The sequence below is a fragment of the Mesocricetus auratus genome, unplaced genomic scaffold (genome assembly GCF_017639785.1).
Source record: "Mesocricetus auratus isolate SY011 unplaced genomic scaffold, BCM_Maur_2.0 Super-Scaffold_4256, whole genome shotgun sequence".
Taxonomy (NCBI): domain Eukaryota; kingdom Metazoa; phylum Chordata; class Mammalia; order Rodentia; family Cricetidae; genus Mesocricetus; species Mesocricetus auratus.
In genome coordinates, this window is record NW_024429182.1 from 49,041,403 (window position 1) to 49,055,488 (window position 14,086).

The 14,086-nt window shown below is 53.3% G+C and overlaps 1 protein-coding gene across 7 annotated transcripts in view; it reads right to left on the reverse strand.

Annotated features, from left to right (window-relative positions):
• Nucleotides 1-147: 147 nt before the first annotated feature.
• Syt7 (synaptotagmin 7) overlaps nt 148-14,086 on the reverse strand; it is a 58,445-nt gene continuing 44,506 nt past the window's right edge. For all 7 annotated transcript variants that reach the window (XM_040747795.1, XM_040747836.1, XM_040747815.1 and 4 more), the window contains 5 exons: nt 10,811-11,081; nt 6,946-7,115; nt 6,406-6,520; nt 5,717-5,916; nt 148-3,383 (listed from right to left, as the gene is read on the reverse strand). In XM_040747795.1, coding sequence (XP_040603729.1) covers nt 3,279-3,383; nt 5,717-5,916; nt 6,406-6,520; nt 6,946-7,115; nt 10,811-11,081 — 861 coding nt within the window. In that variant the 3' untranslated portion in view covers nt 148-3,278. The remainder of the gene's footprint in view (nt 3,384-5,716; nt 5,917-6,405; nt 6,521-6,945; nt 7,116-10,810; nt 11,082-14,086) is intronic.

The window sequence follows — 14,086 nt, forward strand, 5'->3', positions numbered from 1 at the left end:
CTGAGACTGGGTTGGAAGCTCAGGCAGGCCCAAGCCACTCATGAAACAATCGAGTCCCAGAGGTGACAGACTCCCCACTCCCAGCTGCTGCTTCCCTTGGGGGAAGAGAGAGAGGGCTGGGACCCACAGAGGAAACAGCCAAGGCCCTACTTTTTCACGATCCTTTATTTATCAGAACAGGCCTTGCCACAAAAAGCAGGGCCCATTCCCACAAAAATATGGTTTTGCAAAGAGGAAGATTTTGCTGGCTTAGAGGGTGCATATGGTGGGAATTTTCGTATGGTTCTTTTTCCCCTTTTTTTCTTCATTTCTCTTTGCTGTGATTTTTCTTTTTTTGTGAGAGTGGATTTTTGTTTTATTTTTTATAAAACACTTGCGCTCAAGGACTCAAACACAATACAAACAGCGCCACCAATTCCCACCCCGGGGCCCCAGTCGACCTGGGAATCCCCTTGGCTTTTTTTTCTTTTGTGGCTGTTTTCCTTTGTCCCTTCCCCGGCCTCTGGTGCCGAGGGCAGGTGGAGTGCTGGGGCAGGTGGAACTTGATAGCAGTTACATGGAAAGATGGTCACAGGAAAGGTTACCTAAACAACATAACCACTAAGTCTAGGGTGCCCACAAAACGCCAGGTGACACTCATAAAGGGGCTTGGGACACAGTGAAGAGACAGATTGGCTCTGGTGGTCCCTAGAGGCTCTGCGGGGTAGGGTGGATGGGCAGGTGGGCCTTGCTCTCAGGCGCCAGTGACAACTTTGCTTTGGGTAGCACCTTCAGAGCCCTCCTGCCTTGATCCCCTAGGTCAGGTGATGGTGGGCCTCACAACCTCCCCCATGAGGTAGGTGAAGTATTATTACCATCATTTTACAGATGGAGAAACTGAGGCCCAGTGAGAGTGGGTGACTTGCCCAAGATCCTAGGACAGTGGTAGCAGAGCTCTGGGGCCCTCCCCACCCTCAAGTTCCCCTGTCCCTGCTCTCCGACTGCCCTAACTGTCCCATGCCCAGACTCCTTGTCACCCAGCTGCCTCTTGTACAAACCCACGTTGCTCTCAGCCCACCGTTTGGAACCTCTTGCCGGTGTCCTCCACTCTCTAGCTACATGTGGGGGCTGAGGAATTCCAGGCTGGATCACCAGTGTTCCTAGGTGGGGTACACGGCAAACCAACTCTGGAGGATGCTCTCTGAGTTGATTGACTAAGTGTGTGACTCCATAAATCCTCTGCCATCCTTAAACCCATTGGGGGAAGTTGGGTCCCTCAGATGGCTCTGTGGGAATGTTCAGGGAACTGAGGCAGATGGAGTAAAGGATAGCAGCAATTTCTCTCTCATTTCCAGGCTCTTGACAGTACCCTCTCCTATTTCCACACAGGCTCTGGGGTCCCTTTCTGGGGACTACACCCAGCTGGGGAAGGCAGTTGGGGCAGATCCCCCTTAAAGCAAAAGCTGCAGTATAGAAACATTTATAATTACAAGTAAAATGGGTAACTATTTGTTTCACAATAGAATTATTCACTCTACAAATGATTCACCTATAACATAAGATGTTCTTCCAGGTACCAGGGGACACGGTGTGAAATTCAACTTAAGAACATTTTGATATGGGTGAAAGGAGACCTCACTGCCCAGAGCAGAAAATTGAGCTTAAGGGGACTCCCAACAAAGGAAAATGTGCCCAAATATCTGTTTCCACTGTGCTCTAGATGTGTAGATCCAGCACAGAGCCCCTTCTGTCCCTGGGGTGTCAGGCTTGCCAGCCAGGGTAGAACTGTGGTCCCCGACTGTTAACACAGATGTGGTGGTCTGGTGCCACCAGGTGGTAGGTTCTGGGAATGTCGGGCTCAAGTCTAAACTGGTTTTGAGGCTCTGTCATCAGTGGCTATTTTCTCAAAAGAGCACAGAGGGATCATCCTAGAGTCTGCTGTTTCCAAGGAGAAGCCAGTTCTAGTCCCAGCAGAGGCTAGGAGGAGAAACAGCAGCTTCTTTGGGTATGGTAACCTCAGAATTCTGGAATGTTCCCTGCTTCCTCTGTTTGTGTGTGTGGGCGGGGCACAAAGAAAGAGTTGCTGCTCTGGGGTGGCGGGGAGGTCGGGGAGGGTGGAGGAATGTATCAAGACAGCCTGGAGTAGGTCAGGGGTAGACCAGATAATGCAAAGAGAGGAATGGAGGAGCTGGGGTAAGGGGTGGGGACGAGGGACCATATCCACGCCAGAGTGTGGGACAGATGCCATCTTGGCTGGAGCATGAGATCTGGGAAGGTGGGGGTCCCTGGGTACGGGGTTAGGGATGCCTGAGAAGGATGGGAGTGGTGCCCTGGAGGAGTGCCATGCACATGGTGAGTAGGAGCCTACAAAGTGTGAGCCCAGGCCCAAGGGATGACATTGTAGGGAGTTGCTACTGGGCAATTATGGGGTGGGGGCTACAGAAACTGGCCAAGTGGGTGTCAGGAGGCAGCTGAAGCATCTGCCCTGGTCCTGATGACTCCTTCTATCCATCTGTCCACACCCTTCCTCCCTATCATCCTTAACCTCTTCACCTCATCCTCATAAAACTCTGCTCCTCTCCATAGCCTCAGTACTGCTGGCCCCACGGGGACAGGGAGTAGGCACCCCTTTCACATGTGTGCACATGAGCTTACACGTGCACGTGTGCACGTGTGTGGACATGCGCGCGCACACACACACACACACGCGCGCGCGCACACACACACACACACACACACACACACAGTAGACACAACACAAATACACAGGGCCACGTGTCTCCAGGACCCCAGAGCACGGGCTATGTACTATCCTCAGCATCCAGGGCCCAGCCGGCACCCGAAGCTGGGGACAGGCCTGGTGACCAGGCCGTGGCCAAACGCCTCGGCCTTCCTCTCTTGGACCCCAAAAAGGGGGGCTAGGGAAGGGGTGGCTTCTCTCCACTCCAGGCACTGCCTTAAAGAAAACGGCGGACTATGCCCACCTGGCGGGCCTCTGGAGGGATCTGCCTATCTGGCTCTTGAGCTTTCCCCCACTTCTTTAGTATCAGCAAATCAGGAAAGAAAGAGGCAAAGCAGGGAAATGGCTCCCAGAGCCCCCACCCCCAAGCTGGACTCATGGGGGTGTGGCCGGTACTTCCTAGAAATGGGGCCCAGTGGAGTTCTGGCACCCCTCCCTGGCTGAGCCCTCAGGTTCTCCCCTCACCCAAGGCAGGGCGCCGGGCAGGGCGTTGTGCATAAAGTGGTGGGGGCGTGATGGGGACCCAGGTCTTGGCCCTTGGGGCCTCATTTGGCCCCACTCAGGCTTTCAGCTGATGCCACTGGGCCACAGGCTGCCGGGGGCGAGCGATCATGTCCTTCCAGTGTTTAACTTCGCCCGGTCCGCTCTTCCAGGACAGGTAGATCTGGGAAGGAAGAGAGGAGGTATTATGGCAGGCTCTGAGGCTTGGGCCCTGTCTCACAGTAACAGCCCGTCCCACAGAGGCTGTTCCTTTCCCTCCTTGCCAGCCTGACCTAGTTTCCTGCCTGTGCTATCCCTCAGGGGCCTGGACATGCCTGGCCCTTTGACATCAGACTGTAGCTATTTTGTGGTGAAGGTCAGGGCACAGGCAGTTGACTTGGGTGACCTTCCTTGCCCTACGAGGTGGCACCATTGTTACTGTCTCTTCCATCTCCCGACATTTCCTGCCACCACCCACCCCAAGGCTCTGCACTAGGGACCTTTCAACGTACCCTTACAAACCTGACAGGTGAACAAACTACACGACTAGCCCCAGTTTTCAGATGGGGAAACCAAGGCACACAGAGTTAAGAGTTTAAATGTTCAAAATGGTACAAGGCAGGTCTTGGGGGTTCTAGACTACTAATCCTGTCCAAGCTAATGTCGGGACTCCATAACTTGCACGGTTGCCCCATAAGTCCTCCAAAGTATGCTCAGCCGAGCCTGGCCTGGGCACTGGTGGGTGCTTAAGACCAAGGACACTGGAAGAAAGTGCTGCAGGATCCTGGCCAGGGCACTAAAGCCATCAAGATGACAGTTTAGAGGGCGAGAAACTGTCTCAGTCCAAAGAACCTGGGGGGCTTGACAATGGGGTACAATGTGCTAGCTAGTACTGGATCCCGGACCAGAGGCGGGGCATTAGCGGAAGAACTGACCAAATGCAAATGAAGTCTGGTGGCTTCACAGCAAGGCCCCATGTCAGTTCCTCAAGCTGTGACAGATGCAATGTGAGGGGCCAGCAATTGAGGACACTGGGCAAGAGGGATATCGGTACTCTATGCTATCTTTGCTACTTTCTGTAAATTTAAAAACTATCTGCCAGGTTTAGTGTCTCATACCTAAAACCCTCACACCGAGGCAAGGGAACTGCTTTGAATGAGGCCCTGGAGTCACTGCATAGAGCAGGTACTGTGGCACTGGCCCATAACCCCAGTGTTTGGGAGGTAGAAGCAGCAGGATCAGACATTCAAGGTCATCTTCAGCTATAATGAGTTGGAGGCCAGCCTGAGCATGGCGGTGCATGCCTTTAATCCTAGCACTAGGGAGGCAGAGGCAGGGGGAGCTCTTGAGTTCAAGACCAGACTGGTCTATACAGTGAGTTCCACATCTACCAGGGACATACACATATAGGGAGACTATCAAAACAAAACAGTGGAAAGCAAACTTCTGTTACTGAATAGATAACCGCATTTGCCAAGGTCAGGAACATTTCAAAACTAACTTCTATTATAATAGAAGCTATGTGTATGCTCCAAGTGCCAGACTAAACACTTCACTCTGCCCTTATAAATATTCCCACTCCATTGTGTAGCCAGGATAACTTCCCTACTCGCATTCTGAGCAGAGGAAGTAAGATTCAGAGAGGTGACAGCCGTTAAGGGTGGAGTTCCAGGGCCAGAGGTACAGGTCAGTGGAAGTGTATGCCTGTGTTCCATTCAAATGCCACAAAACAAACAAATGAACAACAAAACCAGAACCCCACAGACTTCTGTGCTCATACTTCCAACATTGAATCAGAAACACAGGAATGTGATTTTCAAAGAGTGGAGGGTTTATGTCACAGAATTGTGTAGAAAAATTCAAATCAGGTCTGGGTCTGGCTTCTTGTTTAATATGCAAGAAGAGATCACCATTGCTGGTTGAGGCAGAGGCAGAGAGGCAGAGAGAGAGGCAGAGAGGCAGAGAGAGAGGCAGAGACAGAGGCAAACAGGCAGATCTCTGTGAGTTCGAGACTAGCCTGGTCTACAGAGTGAGTTCCAGGACAGCCAAGGTTACACAGAGAAAACCTGTCTCAGGGAAAAAGAAAAAAAAAAAAGAGAGAGAGATCATCTTCACCCAGAATCTCCATCTATTTCAGGTGATTCTTGCCTGACTCTGGAAAGTTCTGGAGGGCTGGCATTAGCTTCGTTTTACAGATAGGAACACAGAAGCTCAGAGAGGCCAAGTGACTTACTCCAGGCCACCCTGGAGTGCAAACCAACTAGGAGCTAAAGTCAGGTCTTCGGTTTCTGGCAAGGGCTCCACCACAACACCATCTAGGTCATTCCATGAGCAGGGCTGAGCCAGTCTGAGAGCCCACTCAGAAAACCTTTAGGGAACTCAAGGCACTTCCCCTGTTTCTCCTTTCCCTGTCTGACTGGGTCTTTCCTGGGGTCCAGGCCTGTGCTCATCCTAGCCCCTGCTGTCTCTTAAGGACAAACCCTTGTGGCCCTGGCTATGCGCCACATCCAGCCCTACCTTGCCAATGACGTCATTGCGGCTGAGCTTGTCTTTATCCATGACAGTGATGATAATGGTGGTCTCCCTCAGCTTCTCTGTGGGGATGTCGAAGGCGAAAGACTCATTGAAGATGGGATTCAGATTCCTCTTCTTGGTTACCGTCTTCTTTTTCTCTACCCGCTTGTCTTTATACATCAACCACACCTTCACGTAGGGGTCTGGGGGCAGTAGAGGAAGGGTCAGAGAGATGGGGTGTGTGTGTTGGGGGGGCTCAAGGACCCTCATGCCCTTCTAGGCGCAGAAACTTAAGCAGGAGCTGGCTACATGCTTTCTAAGAGGGTGGTGAGGCCAGGTGAGGGCAAGAACAAGAGAGATTAGGGATAATCAGCAGGTGGACACTGCCCTAACGTTTTATGCTGGCGCTCCAGACAGCTCTCCCAAGGCCACACACAGTGGCATGGAAGCTAGGACTGGGGTCTCCCCACCACAATGTTTCTTTTCTTCCTGATTCAGGGATGCCTGGTTGCTAAGATGACACCTGACCCGGAGTGTGTCCAAAGAGTCCCGCTGTCTGTAGTCAGGGTAGGGGGCCAGGGTTAGGGCCCCAATACCCTTCTATCCTCCACATCCAGCATGACCCTCATGTCGCGGAAGCTCCCCAGCTCCCCACACCCGCCTGCCCATCCTGTCATGATGAGTCTCAGCACCTGACGTGCCCCCGATGTCCATGGCTTTGAGGTTGCGAGCTTTGATGATGTTCACGATGATGGAGTTGGCAGAGGGGTTGTAGCAAAGAGACAAGAGCAGCTCCCCTCGGCTCCCCTGTAGGGCAACAGGAGGGGTGAGGTGGGGTCATAGGGACGGGATGCTCCCATGACCTCGCTGTAGAGGTGACAGGCGTGAGAACTGGAAGGGAGGGTGTGGTTAGAGCCCAGCTGCCCGCAGGTCCCTTCTGCCCTCTCCTGGGTGATGCCAGCCCCTCTGCCAGTCACTATCATGCCATCTCCTCTCCTCTGGCAGGTCTGTGCTTACTCAGGACTCCTGATTCCTTAACCAGAGCCCTGGGCTCATTGCACAGCTCAGGTGATTCCCCAGCTTCTAAGCCCCAGCACATAGCCATAGGTAGGAGCAAGCTCTCCGGGGCCGTCCATCAGGGCTCCACTGGTATCCTAAGGCTAGGGGTGGCTGGGCACCCTCTGCCAACCCTGACCACATTGCTCTGGCTAGAGGACTGCAGGGGGTCTTACACTCCCATCGCTGCATGGCTTCAGATCCTTCCAGAAGGTCTGCATCTGGGTCAGGTCCACCTTGTTGAGAGGGATGGACACCTCCCCAATGGGGTCATTGCGGCTGAAACGGTCGTAGTCCAGGACCTGGAGGTAGAGGACCCTCTGCACCACTTTCTCATAGGGAAAGCCTGGGGGGGAAAGATAAACAAGGCGATGAGGGTTATCACAGGGACGAGAGAAGGAAGCGGAATGGAGGGAAGGGAGATATGGAGAGAGGGAGGGGAGAGGGGGAAGGGGGGCAAGGGAAGAGAAGGGAGGAGGGAAGGCAGGAAGGGAAGAATGGGGGCAGGGAAGGAGGAAGGCCCTGTGAGTGGGGCTGGCCTTGTGTCTTCTGTCAGCAGTCTAGGCCAGGGGGCCACAGCCGACTGCAGTAGTGCTTTCAGAAGTGCCAGCAAGAACTCTGCCTCATGTGACCCAACAGATGGGGGAAGCAGGCTTAGATGGTTTACATGACAGTCCCAGGGCCAACAGGAAGATCAAGGCCATTAATGTGAGCACTGCCTGTGTGTCCATTTTGGGTCTGGGCAGTGGCCCCTTTGTTCTCTGGATAAAATCTGGGCAACTGGCTCTGCCTGACCCAGGAAACAGGGGGGTAGGGAAACTAGAAAGGTGCCTGTGAGAACAGACCAGCTTCTGGGGCTCTGCTTTCTCCACTGCCTCCCCAGGCATCAGCCTGTCTACCTGCTCTTCCTAAACTGACCCCATGTTGGGTACCCAAGCCGCCAGCATCTCTTACCTAACAGCCACGAGTGTGTCCAAACCGCCCTCCCCACTCCCAAGCTTCTTCTCATGGTCCATTCTCAACCCTGTGGCCACATCGATTTTTTAAAAATAGCCGGCATGCCACAGCCCGCTCCTTTTAACATCCCAGTGTACTCAGAAGGAAAGCCAGCCTACCTTGCCTTCCGAAGTGTGGCCCCAGTGTCTTCCCACTGTGGGCTGGAACCCTCTTCCCTCTAGGCTCCATCCCTAGAGACTTTCCCCCAGCCCTGAGAAGTCCTGGCTCTGCCTGCATCAGGACCTAACCTGCAGGCCACACCATGCCTGCTCTATCCGGTTCTCAACTTTTACATTTAGGTTCTCCCTCCTGGTATCACAGATGGGCGGGCTGCCCTGTAACACACTCCATCACTCTCCTTTCTTGGCTCTAGGGTAAGCCCAAACAGATTTATCCATCTGTCTCCTCCATTATCTTACGGCTTGCCTATCAGGCCAGGATAGGCACTTGATATTTTAAAATTACATTTATGTCTGTGCATGTGTAAATGTGTTTACATGTGTGTGCACATGCTCATGTGACATATGGTTACGCATGTGCCTCAGTGTGAGTGTGGATGTCAGAGGAGAACTTGGCAGGGATCGGTTCTGTCTTTCCACCTTGTGGATCCTGAGAATCAAACAGAGGTCGTTAGGCTTGGCACCACGCCCCTTGGCACCACGCCCCTTACCCACCGGGCCACTTCGCTGGCCCCGATAAATATTTGTCAAGAGAATAAATAATGGAGGCTGGGGAGATGAGCCAGTGAGTAAAGCCCTACCGCGCAAGTGTAAGGGCCCGAGTCTGGACCCCCAGCACCCATGTGGGGTGATGGTGGGTACTGGAACCCTAGCCCTGGGGAAACTGCGGGTTTGGTGGAGACAGGCGGATCCCTGGGGCTTGCTGTCCAGCTCCTCCAGCAAATCGGGAAGCCCTGGGTTCAGTGAGAGACGCTGTCTCAAAACTGGAGAGATGGCTCAGCAGCTGAGAGCAAGCTCTGTTCTTGCAGGGTTTTTGCTCATGTACACAATAAACACACATCAAATATTTTCTAAAAAATGGTCAGAAGCATTGAAGAAGACACTAAGTATTGACATTTAACTTCTATACATGCACGCGCGCGCGCGCACACACACACACACACACAGAGGACAGAGATAATAAATAATTGGGTGGATGAAGAAATGCTAGTGAGCTGGCCTAATGGAGTGGCCAAAATGAAAGGGGGAAGGGAGAGGGGCAGGTGTGAGCTCTGTGAGGCACAGGGGACCTAGGGTGGGTGCAGGACAGCCTGGAGGACAGCCTGGAGGTGGTGTGAGATAGTCTTTCCCATATGGCAAAAAACTAACCCATCAGAACCTGTCTTGAATGGCTGGTTTTGAGGGATGTTTTTCTCTGCACACCAAGGGGAAAGCATACAGGGTTCCCCCAGAACATGACTTAATTATCTGCACAGCTTTGTCCTCCGTGAGACTGGAGTGACTAGACAGCTGTAGCAATGCCTCATTCTTTTCTGAACTCCCAGGATCCAGCTGAAATTTGGTGATGAGCAAATGCTTGTGTGAGGGACTTGAGGATTGGGGCTTTGCCCTTAAGTCTCACCCATGTGCTAGCTATACATGCCACCAGAAGCCAAGCCTCTGGTTGGCTGTGCCATCTCTAACCTGGTGCCCATGCTGACCTGGGGAGGAGGGGCCTAGAAACACAGACGCACTTACTACATTGTCAAGTCATGAGAAGCTCAGACGCTGATGGGCTTGGACCCAGATGGGGAAGAGTCCCTGGGACCGGAAGGGCAGGGCACTTCAAAGCGATTGTAATCCTATAGGGGGTGATTTCCCCTGGTGGAGACAGGTTATGGCGAAAGAGTTAAGGCTTCCCGTGGTAGGACCTGCCACCTCAGGCCTGGGAAAGGAACAGCTCCCTCACTGCCCACCCCGTGTCCTCAGACACAAGAGATAGAAATGGCTTTGGGAGCAAGGGCACATTCAGTTCAATGACTCTTGGAGCCAGAGGGAATGGCTCTGAGATCTTGCTCACCTCACCTCCCATGGTGGGGAGGGATCAAATGCCAGCAACAGACCACATTTTCAGCAGGTCAATATTGGCATCTTCTGGATGTCAGGGCCTGCTCTAGATGCTTGGAAAAGTTACTAATTTGTTCAATTGTCATTATTTCTCTTTTATAGCTAAAGATACCCAGGACCAGACGGGTTAGGATATTGCTTAATGCCACACAGCTAGTAAGTGAGAGAGCTGAGATTCCAGCTCAGACAGCCTAGAGCAAGGGGCTGATGGAGATGAAGATGAGGATGAAGAAGAGTCCCAGGTTCTGGCACTTCCACTAGATGCATAAAGGCCCTTCACATGGTTGCTCCAGAGCAATGCACAAGCTGGGATTCTAGCTGTACAGTCTCCCTCTCCAGCCTGTGGCTGGGGTTCCAGCTGTACAGTCTCCCTCTCCAGCCTGTGGCTGGGGTTCCAGCTGTACAGTCTCCCTCTCCAGCCTGTGGCTGGGATTCCAGCTGTGCAGTCTCCCTCTCCAGCCTGTGGCTGGGATTCTAGCTGTACAGTCTCCCTCTCCAGCCTGTGGCTGGGATTCCAGCTGTACAGTCTCCCTCTCCAGCCTGTGGCTGGGATTCCAGCTGTACAGTCTCCCTCTCCAGCCTGTGGCTGGGATTCCAGCTGTGCAGTCTCCCTCTCCAGCCTGTGGCTGGGATTCCAGCTGTGCAGTCTCCCTCTCCAGCCTGTGGCTGGGATTCCAGCTGTGCAGTCTCCCTCTCCAGCCTGTGGCTGGGGTTCCAGCTGTACAGTCTCCCTCTTCAGCCTATGGCTGGTACACTGACTTCTCTCATCTCCTGGGGCCAGTCTCAGCTAGAAGCAAAATGCATTGGGTAATCCGGGCATGTGTGTGCATGAAATTAGTATGTTCATGCATTGTATATGCATGTGTGTGCACTTGCACGCATGCATTTGTTCATGTTTCTTGCCTGTAGCCAGAGTGGGATGGATTCAGCGTGTGTGTGTGGGGGGCAAGAGGCATGCTGGGCGTGGCACCAGCCTCACCTTCAAAGAGGAAGGTCTCGTTCCAGTGTGGGTTCAGGTTCTTCCGCTTCACCTTGGTCTCCAGTTTGTGCTTCTTGTCGGGTAGCAGGTAGATCTTGACGAAGGGGTCACTGGTGCCACTGAAATCCTTGGCTGGCAGCTCCTGGGCCTTCATGACCTTCACGGTGAGTGTGGACTCCTGGAAGTTGTAGCCAACGCTGAACTGGATGCGGCCCAGGTTTTCTCGGCTGCAGCCCTCATGGGCCTCATCCTCCTCGGAGCCCGGGGAGAGCTGCAGTGGGAAAAGATGGCAGGTTGCTGGGGATTCTGTCTCCACACGGCTCCCAGGCAGCACGGCAGGGTCCACAACAGCATGACAAGCCGACTTCTTGTGGTCACAGCATGACTGGCTGGGGTGGTGGCCTATCCCATTCATGGCCAGTAGAGGATGTCCAGGCTCTGAGAGCCCTGACTTAACCAGAAAGGGAAGGGAACAGGGCCAGGATGATTCTGCATCATCCTGTGAGCAGAGCTGTGAGCAGGAGACCCACATTCCCACCTCCCCTTGAAGCCACAAGTCTGCTCAGCTCTAAGAGCTACCCTGAGCTGTCCTGGCCTCCCTCCCCTCCTTTTCCAGCCCCATGGCCTCCTGGGAGGCATCCCAGCTCTTACAAAGGAGGCTCTCCGGGGACTGTGGATGATGCAGTTTACAAGATGGCATTTGGGAGATAAGATGAGAGGTTGGCCAGGCTGTCCCCAGGGAGTCTGACTGAACCAGGCTGGGGTCCCTGGGCACTGAGGTTGTACCTCCAAGCTATGGCCGTTCCCAGTCTCCACTCCTCAGGATAGAAGCTTGGATAGGCATGGACAGTAGCGGATAGTCATAAGGAGGGACCGGGTGCCACATTTTCATCTCAACACAGGAGTGGCAGTTGGGAGAGAGCAGTTGGGATCTGCCAGTTGGGGTACCGCTCACTAGGAATGATGGAGGGCCTTGGGGTCAGGGGCCTTCCTGGCCTGGGTGTCTTTGAGTCCACATCTCCTCTGGCAATAGATGGGAGTCAAGAGTAGGTCCCAGGAAATTGCAGATGGGACAAAATGGTAGGCACTTGCTTTTTCCCCACACTACCTCAGAAAATCCTTGGGTCCCTCCTGCTTCCTGGAGTGGCAACCCCAGCTTCTCAACACAGAGTATCACAGATGACATAAGGCAGACAGAGGCACCTACCATGGCAAAGACACATCACCTTCTTACTGCCGAACCAGGCAGCTGTCACCTGCCTCTTGCTGAGGAGACTGGCTCAAGGAGGTTAAATCACATGTCCAAGCTCGCATAGCAGTCAGGACCCTCTCTGACTTCAAGCGCCACTCTTTCTACCAAAGCCCGCCCAGACCCCAAGTCAGTGTAAGGCCCTCCCTGCAGACACTGAAGCAAAGACACGCCTGCACTGAGCAGAGTGTCCAAGTTAGATCGATGATGGCAAATACTGCAGCTTACCAGCCACCTGCCGTAGGCCACACCCTCGGCATCTTCTGTGCCTTCCTATATCTTAAGGCGGGCTCTAGTATGTTCAAAGTTTGGCTTGGAGCACAGAGATATTAGGTCACTCACCTCAAGGTCCTATGATTGACTGGCCAGTCAGAACTTGAAACCAGGTTTGTGGCCAGCAACAGTGGGTGCCTGGCTCCCTAACTTGGACCATAGTTTGAATCTGGCCTCTGGCTCCACCCAGTGGCCAAGGGGGGAATAGCAAATTGCACTGTTTATTTATTTATTTATTTATTTATTTATTTATTTATTATTTGTATCTCTGTGAGACTGGGGTTCATATAGCCCAGGCTGGCCTCTAATTCTCTATGTTGAAAAGTTGGCCTTGAGCCTCTGATCCACCTGACTTCTGGGACATGTGCCACCAAACCTAGTTTATTAGGTGTTAGGGAATCCAACAGTGCTTCATGCACATTAAGCAGGCACTCTACCAACTGAGCTACACCCCTAGTCCATTGCTGATGCTCCTGTTTACCCCCTAGCTGATACTACTGCCCACAGGCTCTATCCCAGCCCCCCACGTGGCTTTCCATGTAGAGACCTCCATCCCCATTTTCCCTCAGCTTATAGCAATCCTCCTCTTCCCCTGAACCTGCAGGTTGGGGACCATGGAACCAGGAGGGTGAATGGGTACATGGCACAAGCAGGCAGAGCCAGCCAAGACCACCTGCACACCACTTCCCTCTCATATTATGGAGAAGTCTTAGGCCACTGAGGTGTAGTTCCCGCCACTCTTGGGGGGAGCCTGGGCTGTCTAGGTGGACTTTCGTTTGAAAGGGGCAGAGCCTCTATAGCCACTTGCTCAGCTTTCTCAAGGCCCAGCCCTGATTCCTAGTGAACAAGCCATTTCCATAGCAACCAGGCTGCCTAAGTTTCCCCTCCTCTGCCCCAAACCTCTGTCCAGAAGTAAGCCCTAAAAGACATCAAGTCAGCCTGTGCCAGGTCCCACGTTCCCCAGTGGGGATGGGTTCGTCATCTCTAGGAATCTGACTCCTTCCTGGCCCTCAGCTTCTGCAGCTTGGGGACTGCAGAACACCATGGGGTGAGGTCACAGGACACACTCTGTCCTGCTTATTTTTTTACTGTCACTGTTAATATCAATGACCTCGAACTGGCAGAGGGTTGGGCAATTAGCCTCGCTCTCCCACCCCTGGGCATCTGTGGAGTACATGAGAGGGAGACCGGCCTGTACTTCCTTCCGCTGCTTGAGTCTGCCAGCCTCTCCCTGAGGGCAGCAAGGGGCCAGCCAGCTGGCTGGGAAAGGGCTGCCCCTTCTGGGAACCTGACTACCAGGAAATAGCACTAATTAAGGGGCTGTGCAAGCAGGCAGGGTGGTCTGTGGTAATGGGCTGCCCAGAGCAGAAGATAGCCAGTCAATACAAAGTTGGAGATAGGAACTCAAAAAGGGCCAGGCCAAGAGAAATGCAGACTTGGGCTCCACCTCAGGCCTGATGCCTGGAAACCTGAATCCTTACCCAGGTGACTTGTGTGACTCTGTGTGCATATTGCTACTTGAGACAGGTCAAGCTGGCAGGAAACTATAGGTCTGGGCGGTTAGGAGTGGCTAGAATCCTGCCTCCACAGGGAGGGAGCCAAGGAGACCCCTTATGTCCAGTAGGAAGAGAGGGTGCTGGGTTCCCACCACAACCCTCTCTGAGCCTTCGGGGAACTTCTGGCCCACCAGACCCTTAACTGGTTCTTGTCTGCTAGCTTGCTATGCCTGTCCATGGGCCTCCCTCTGGAGATTA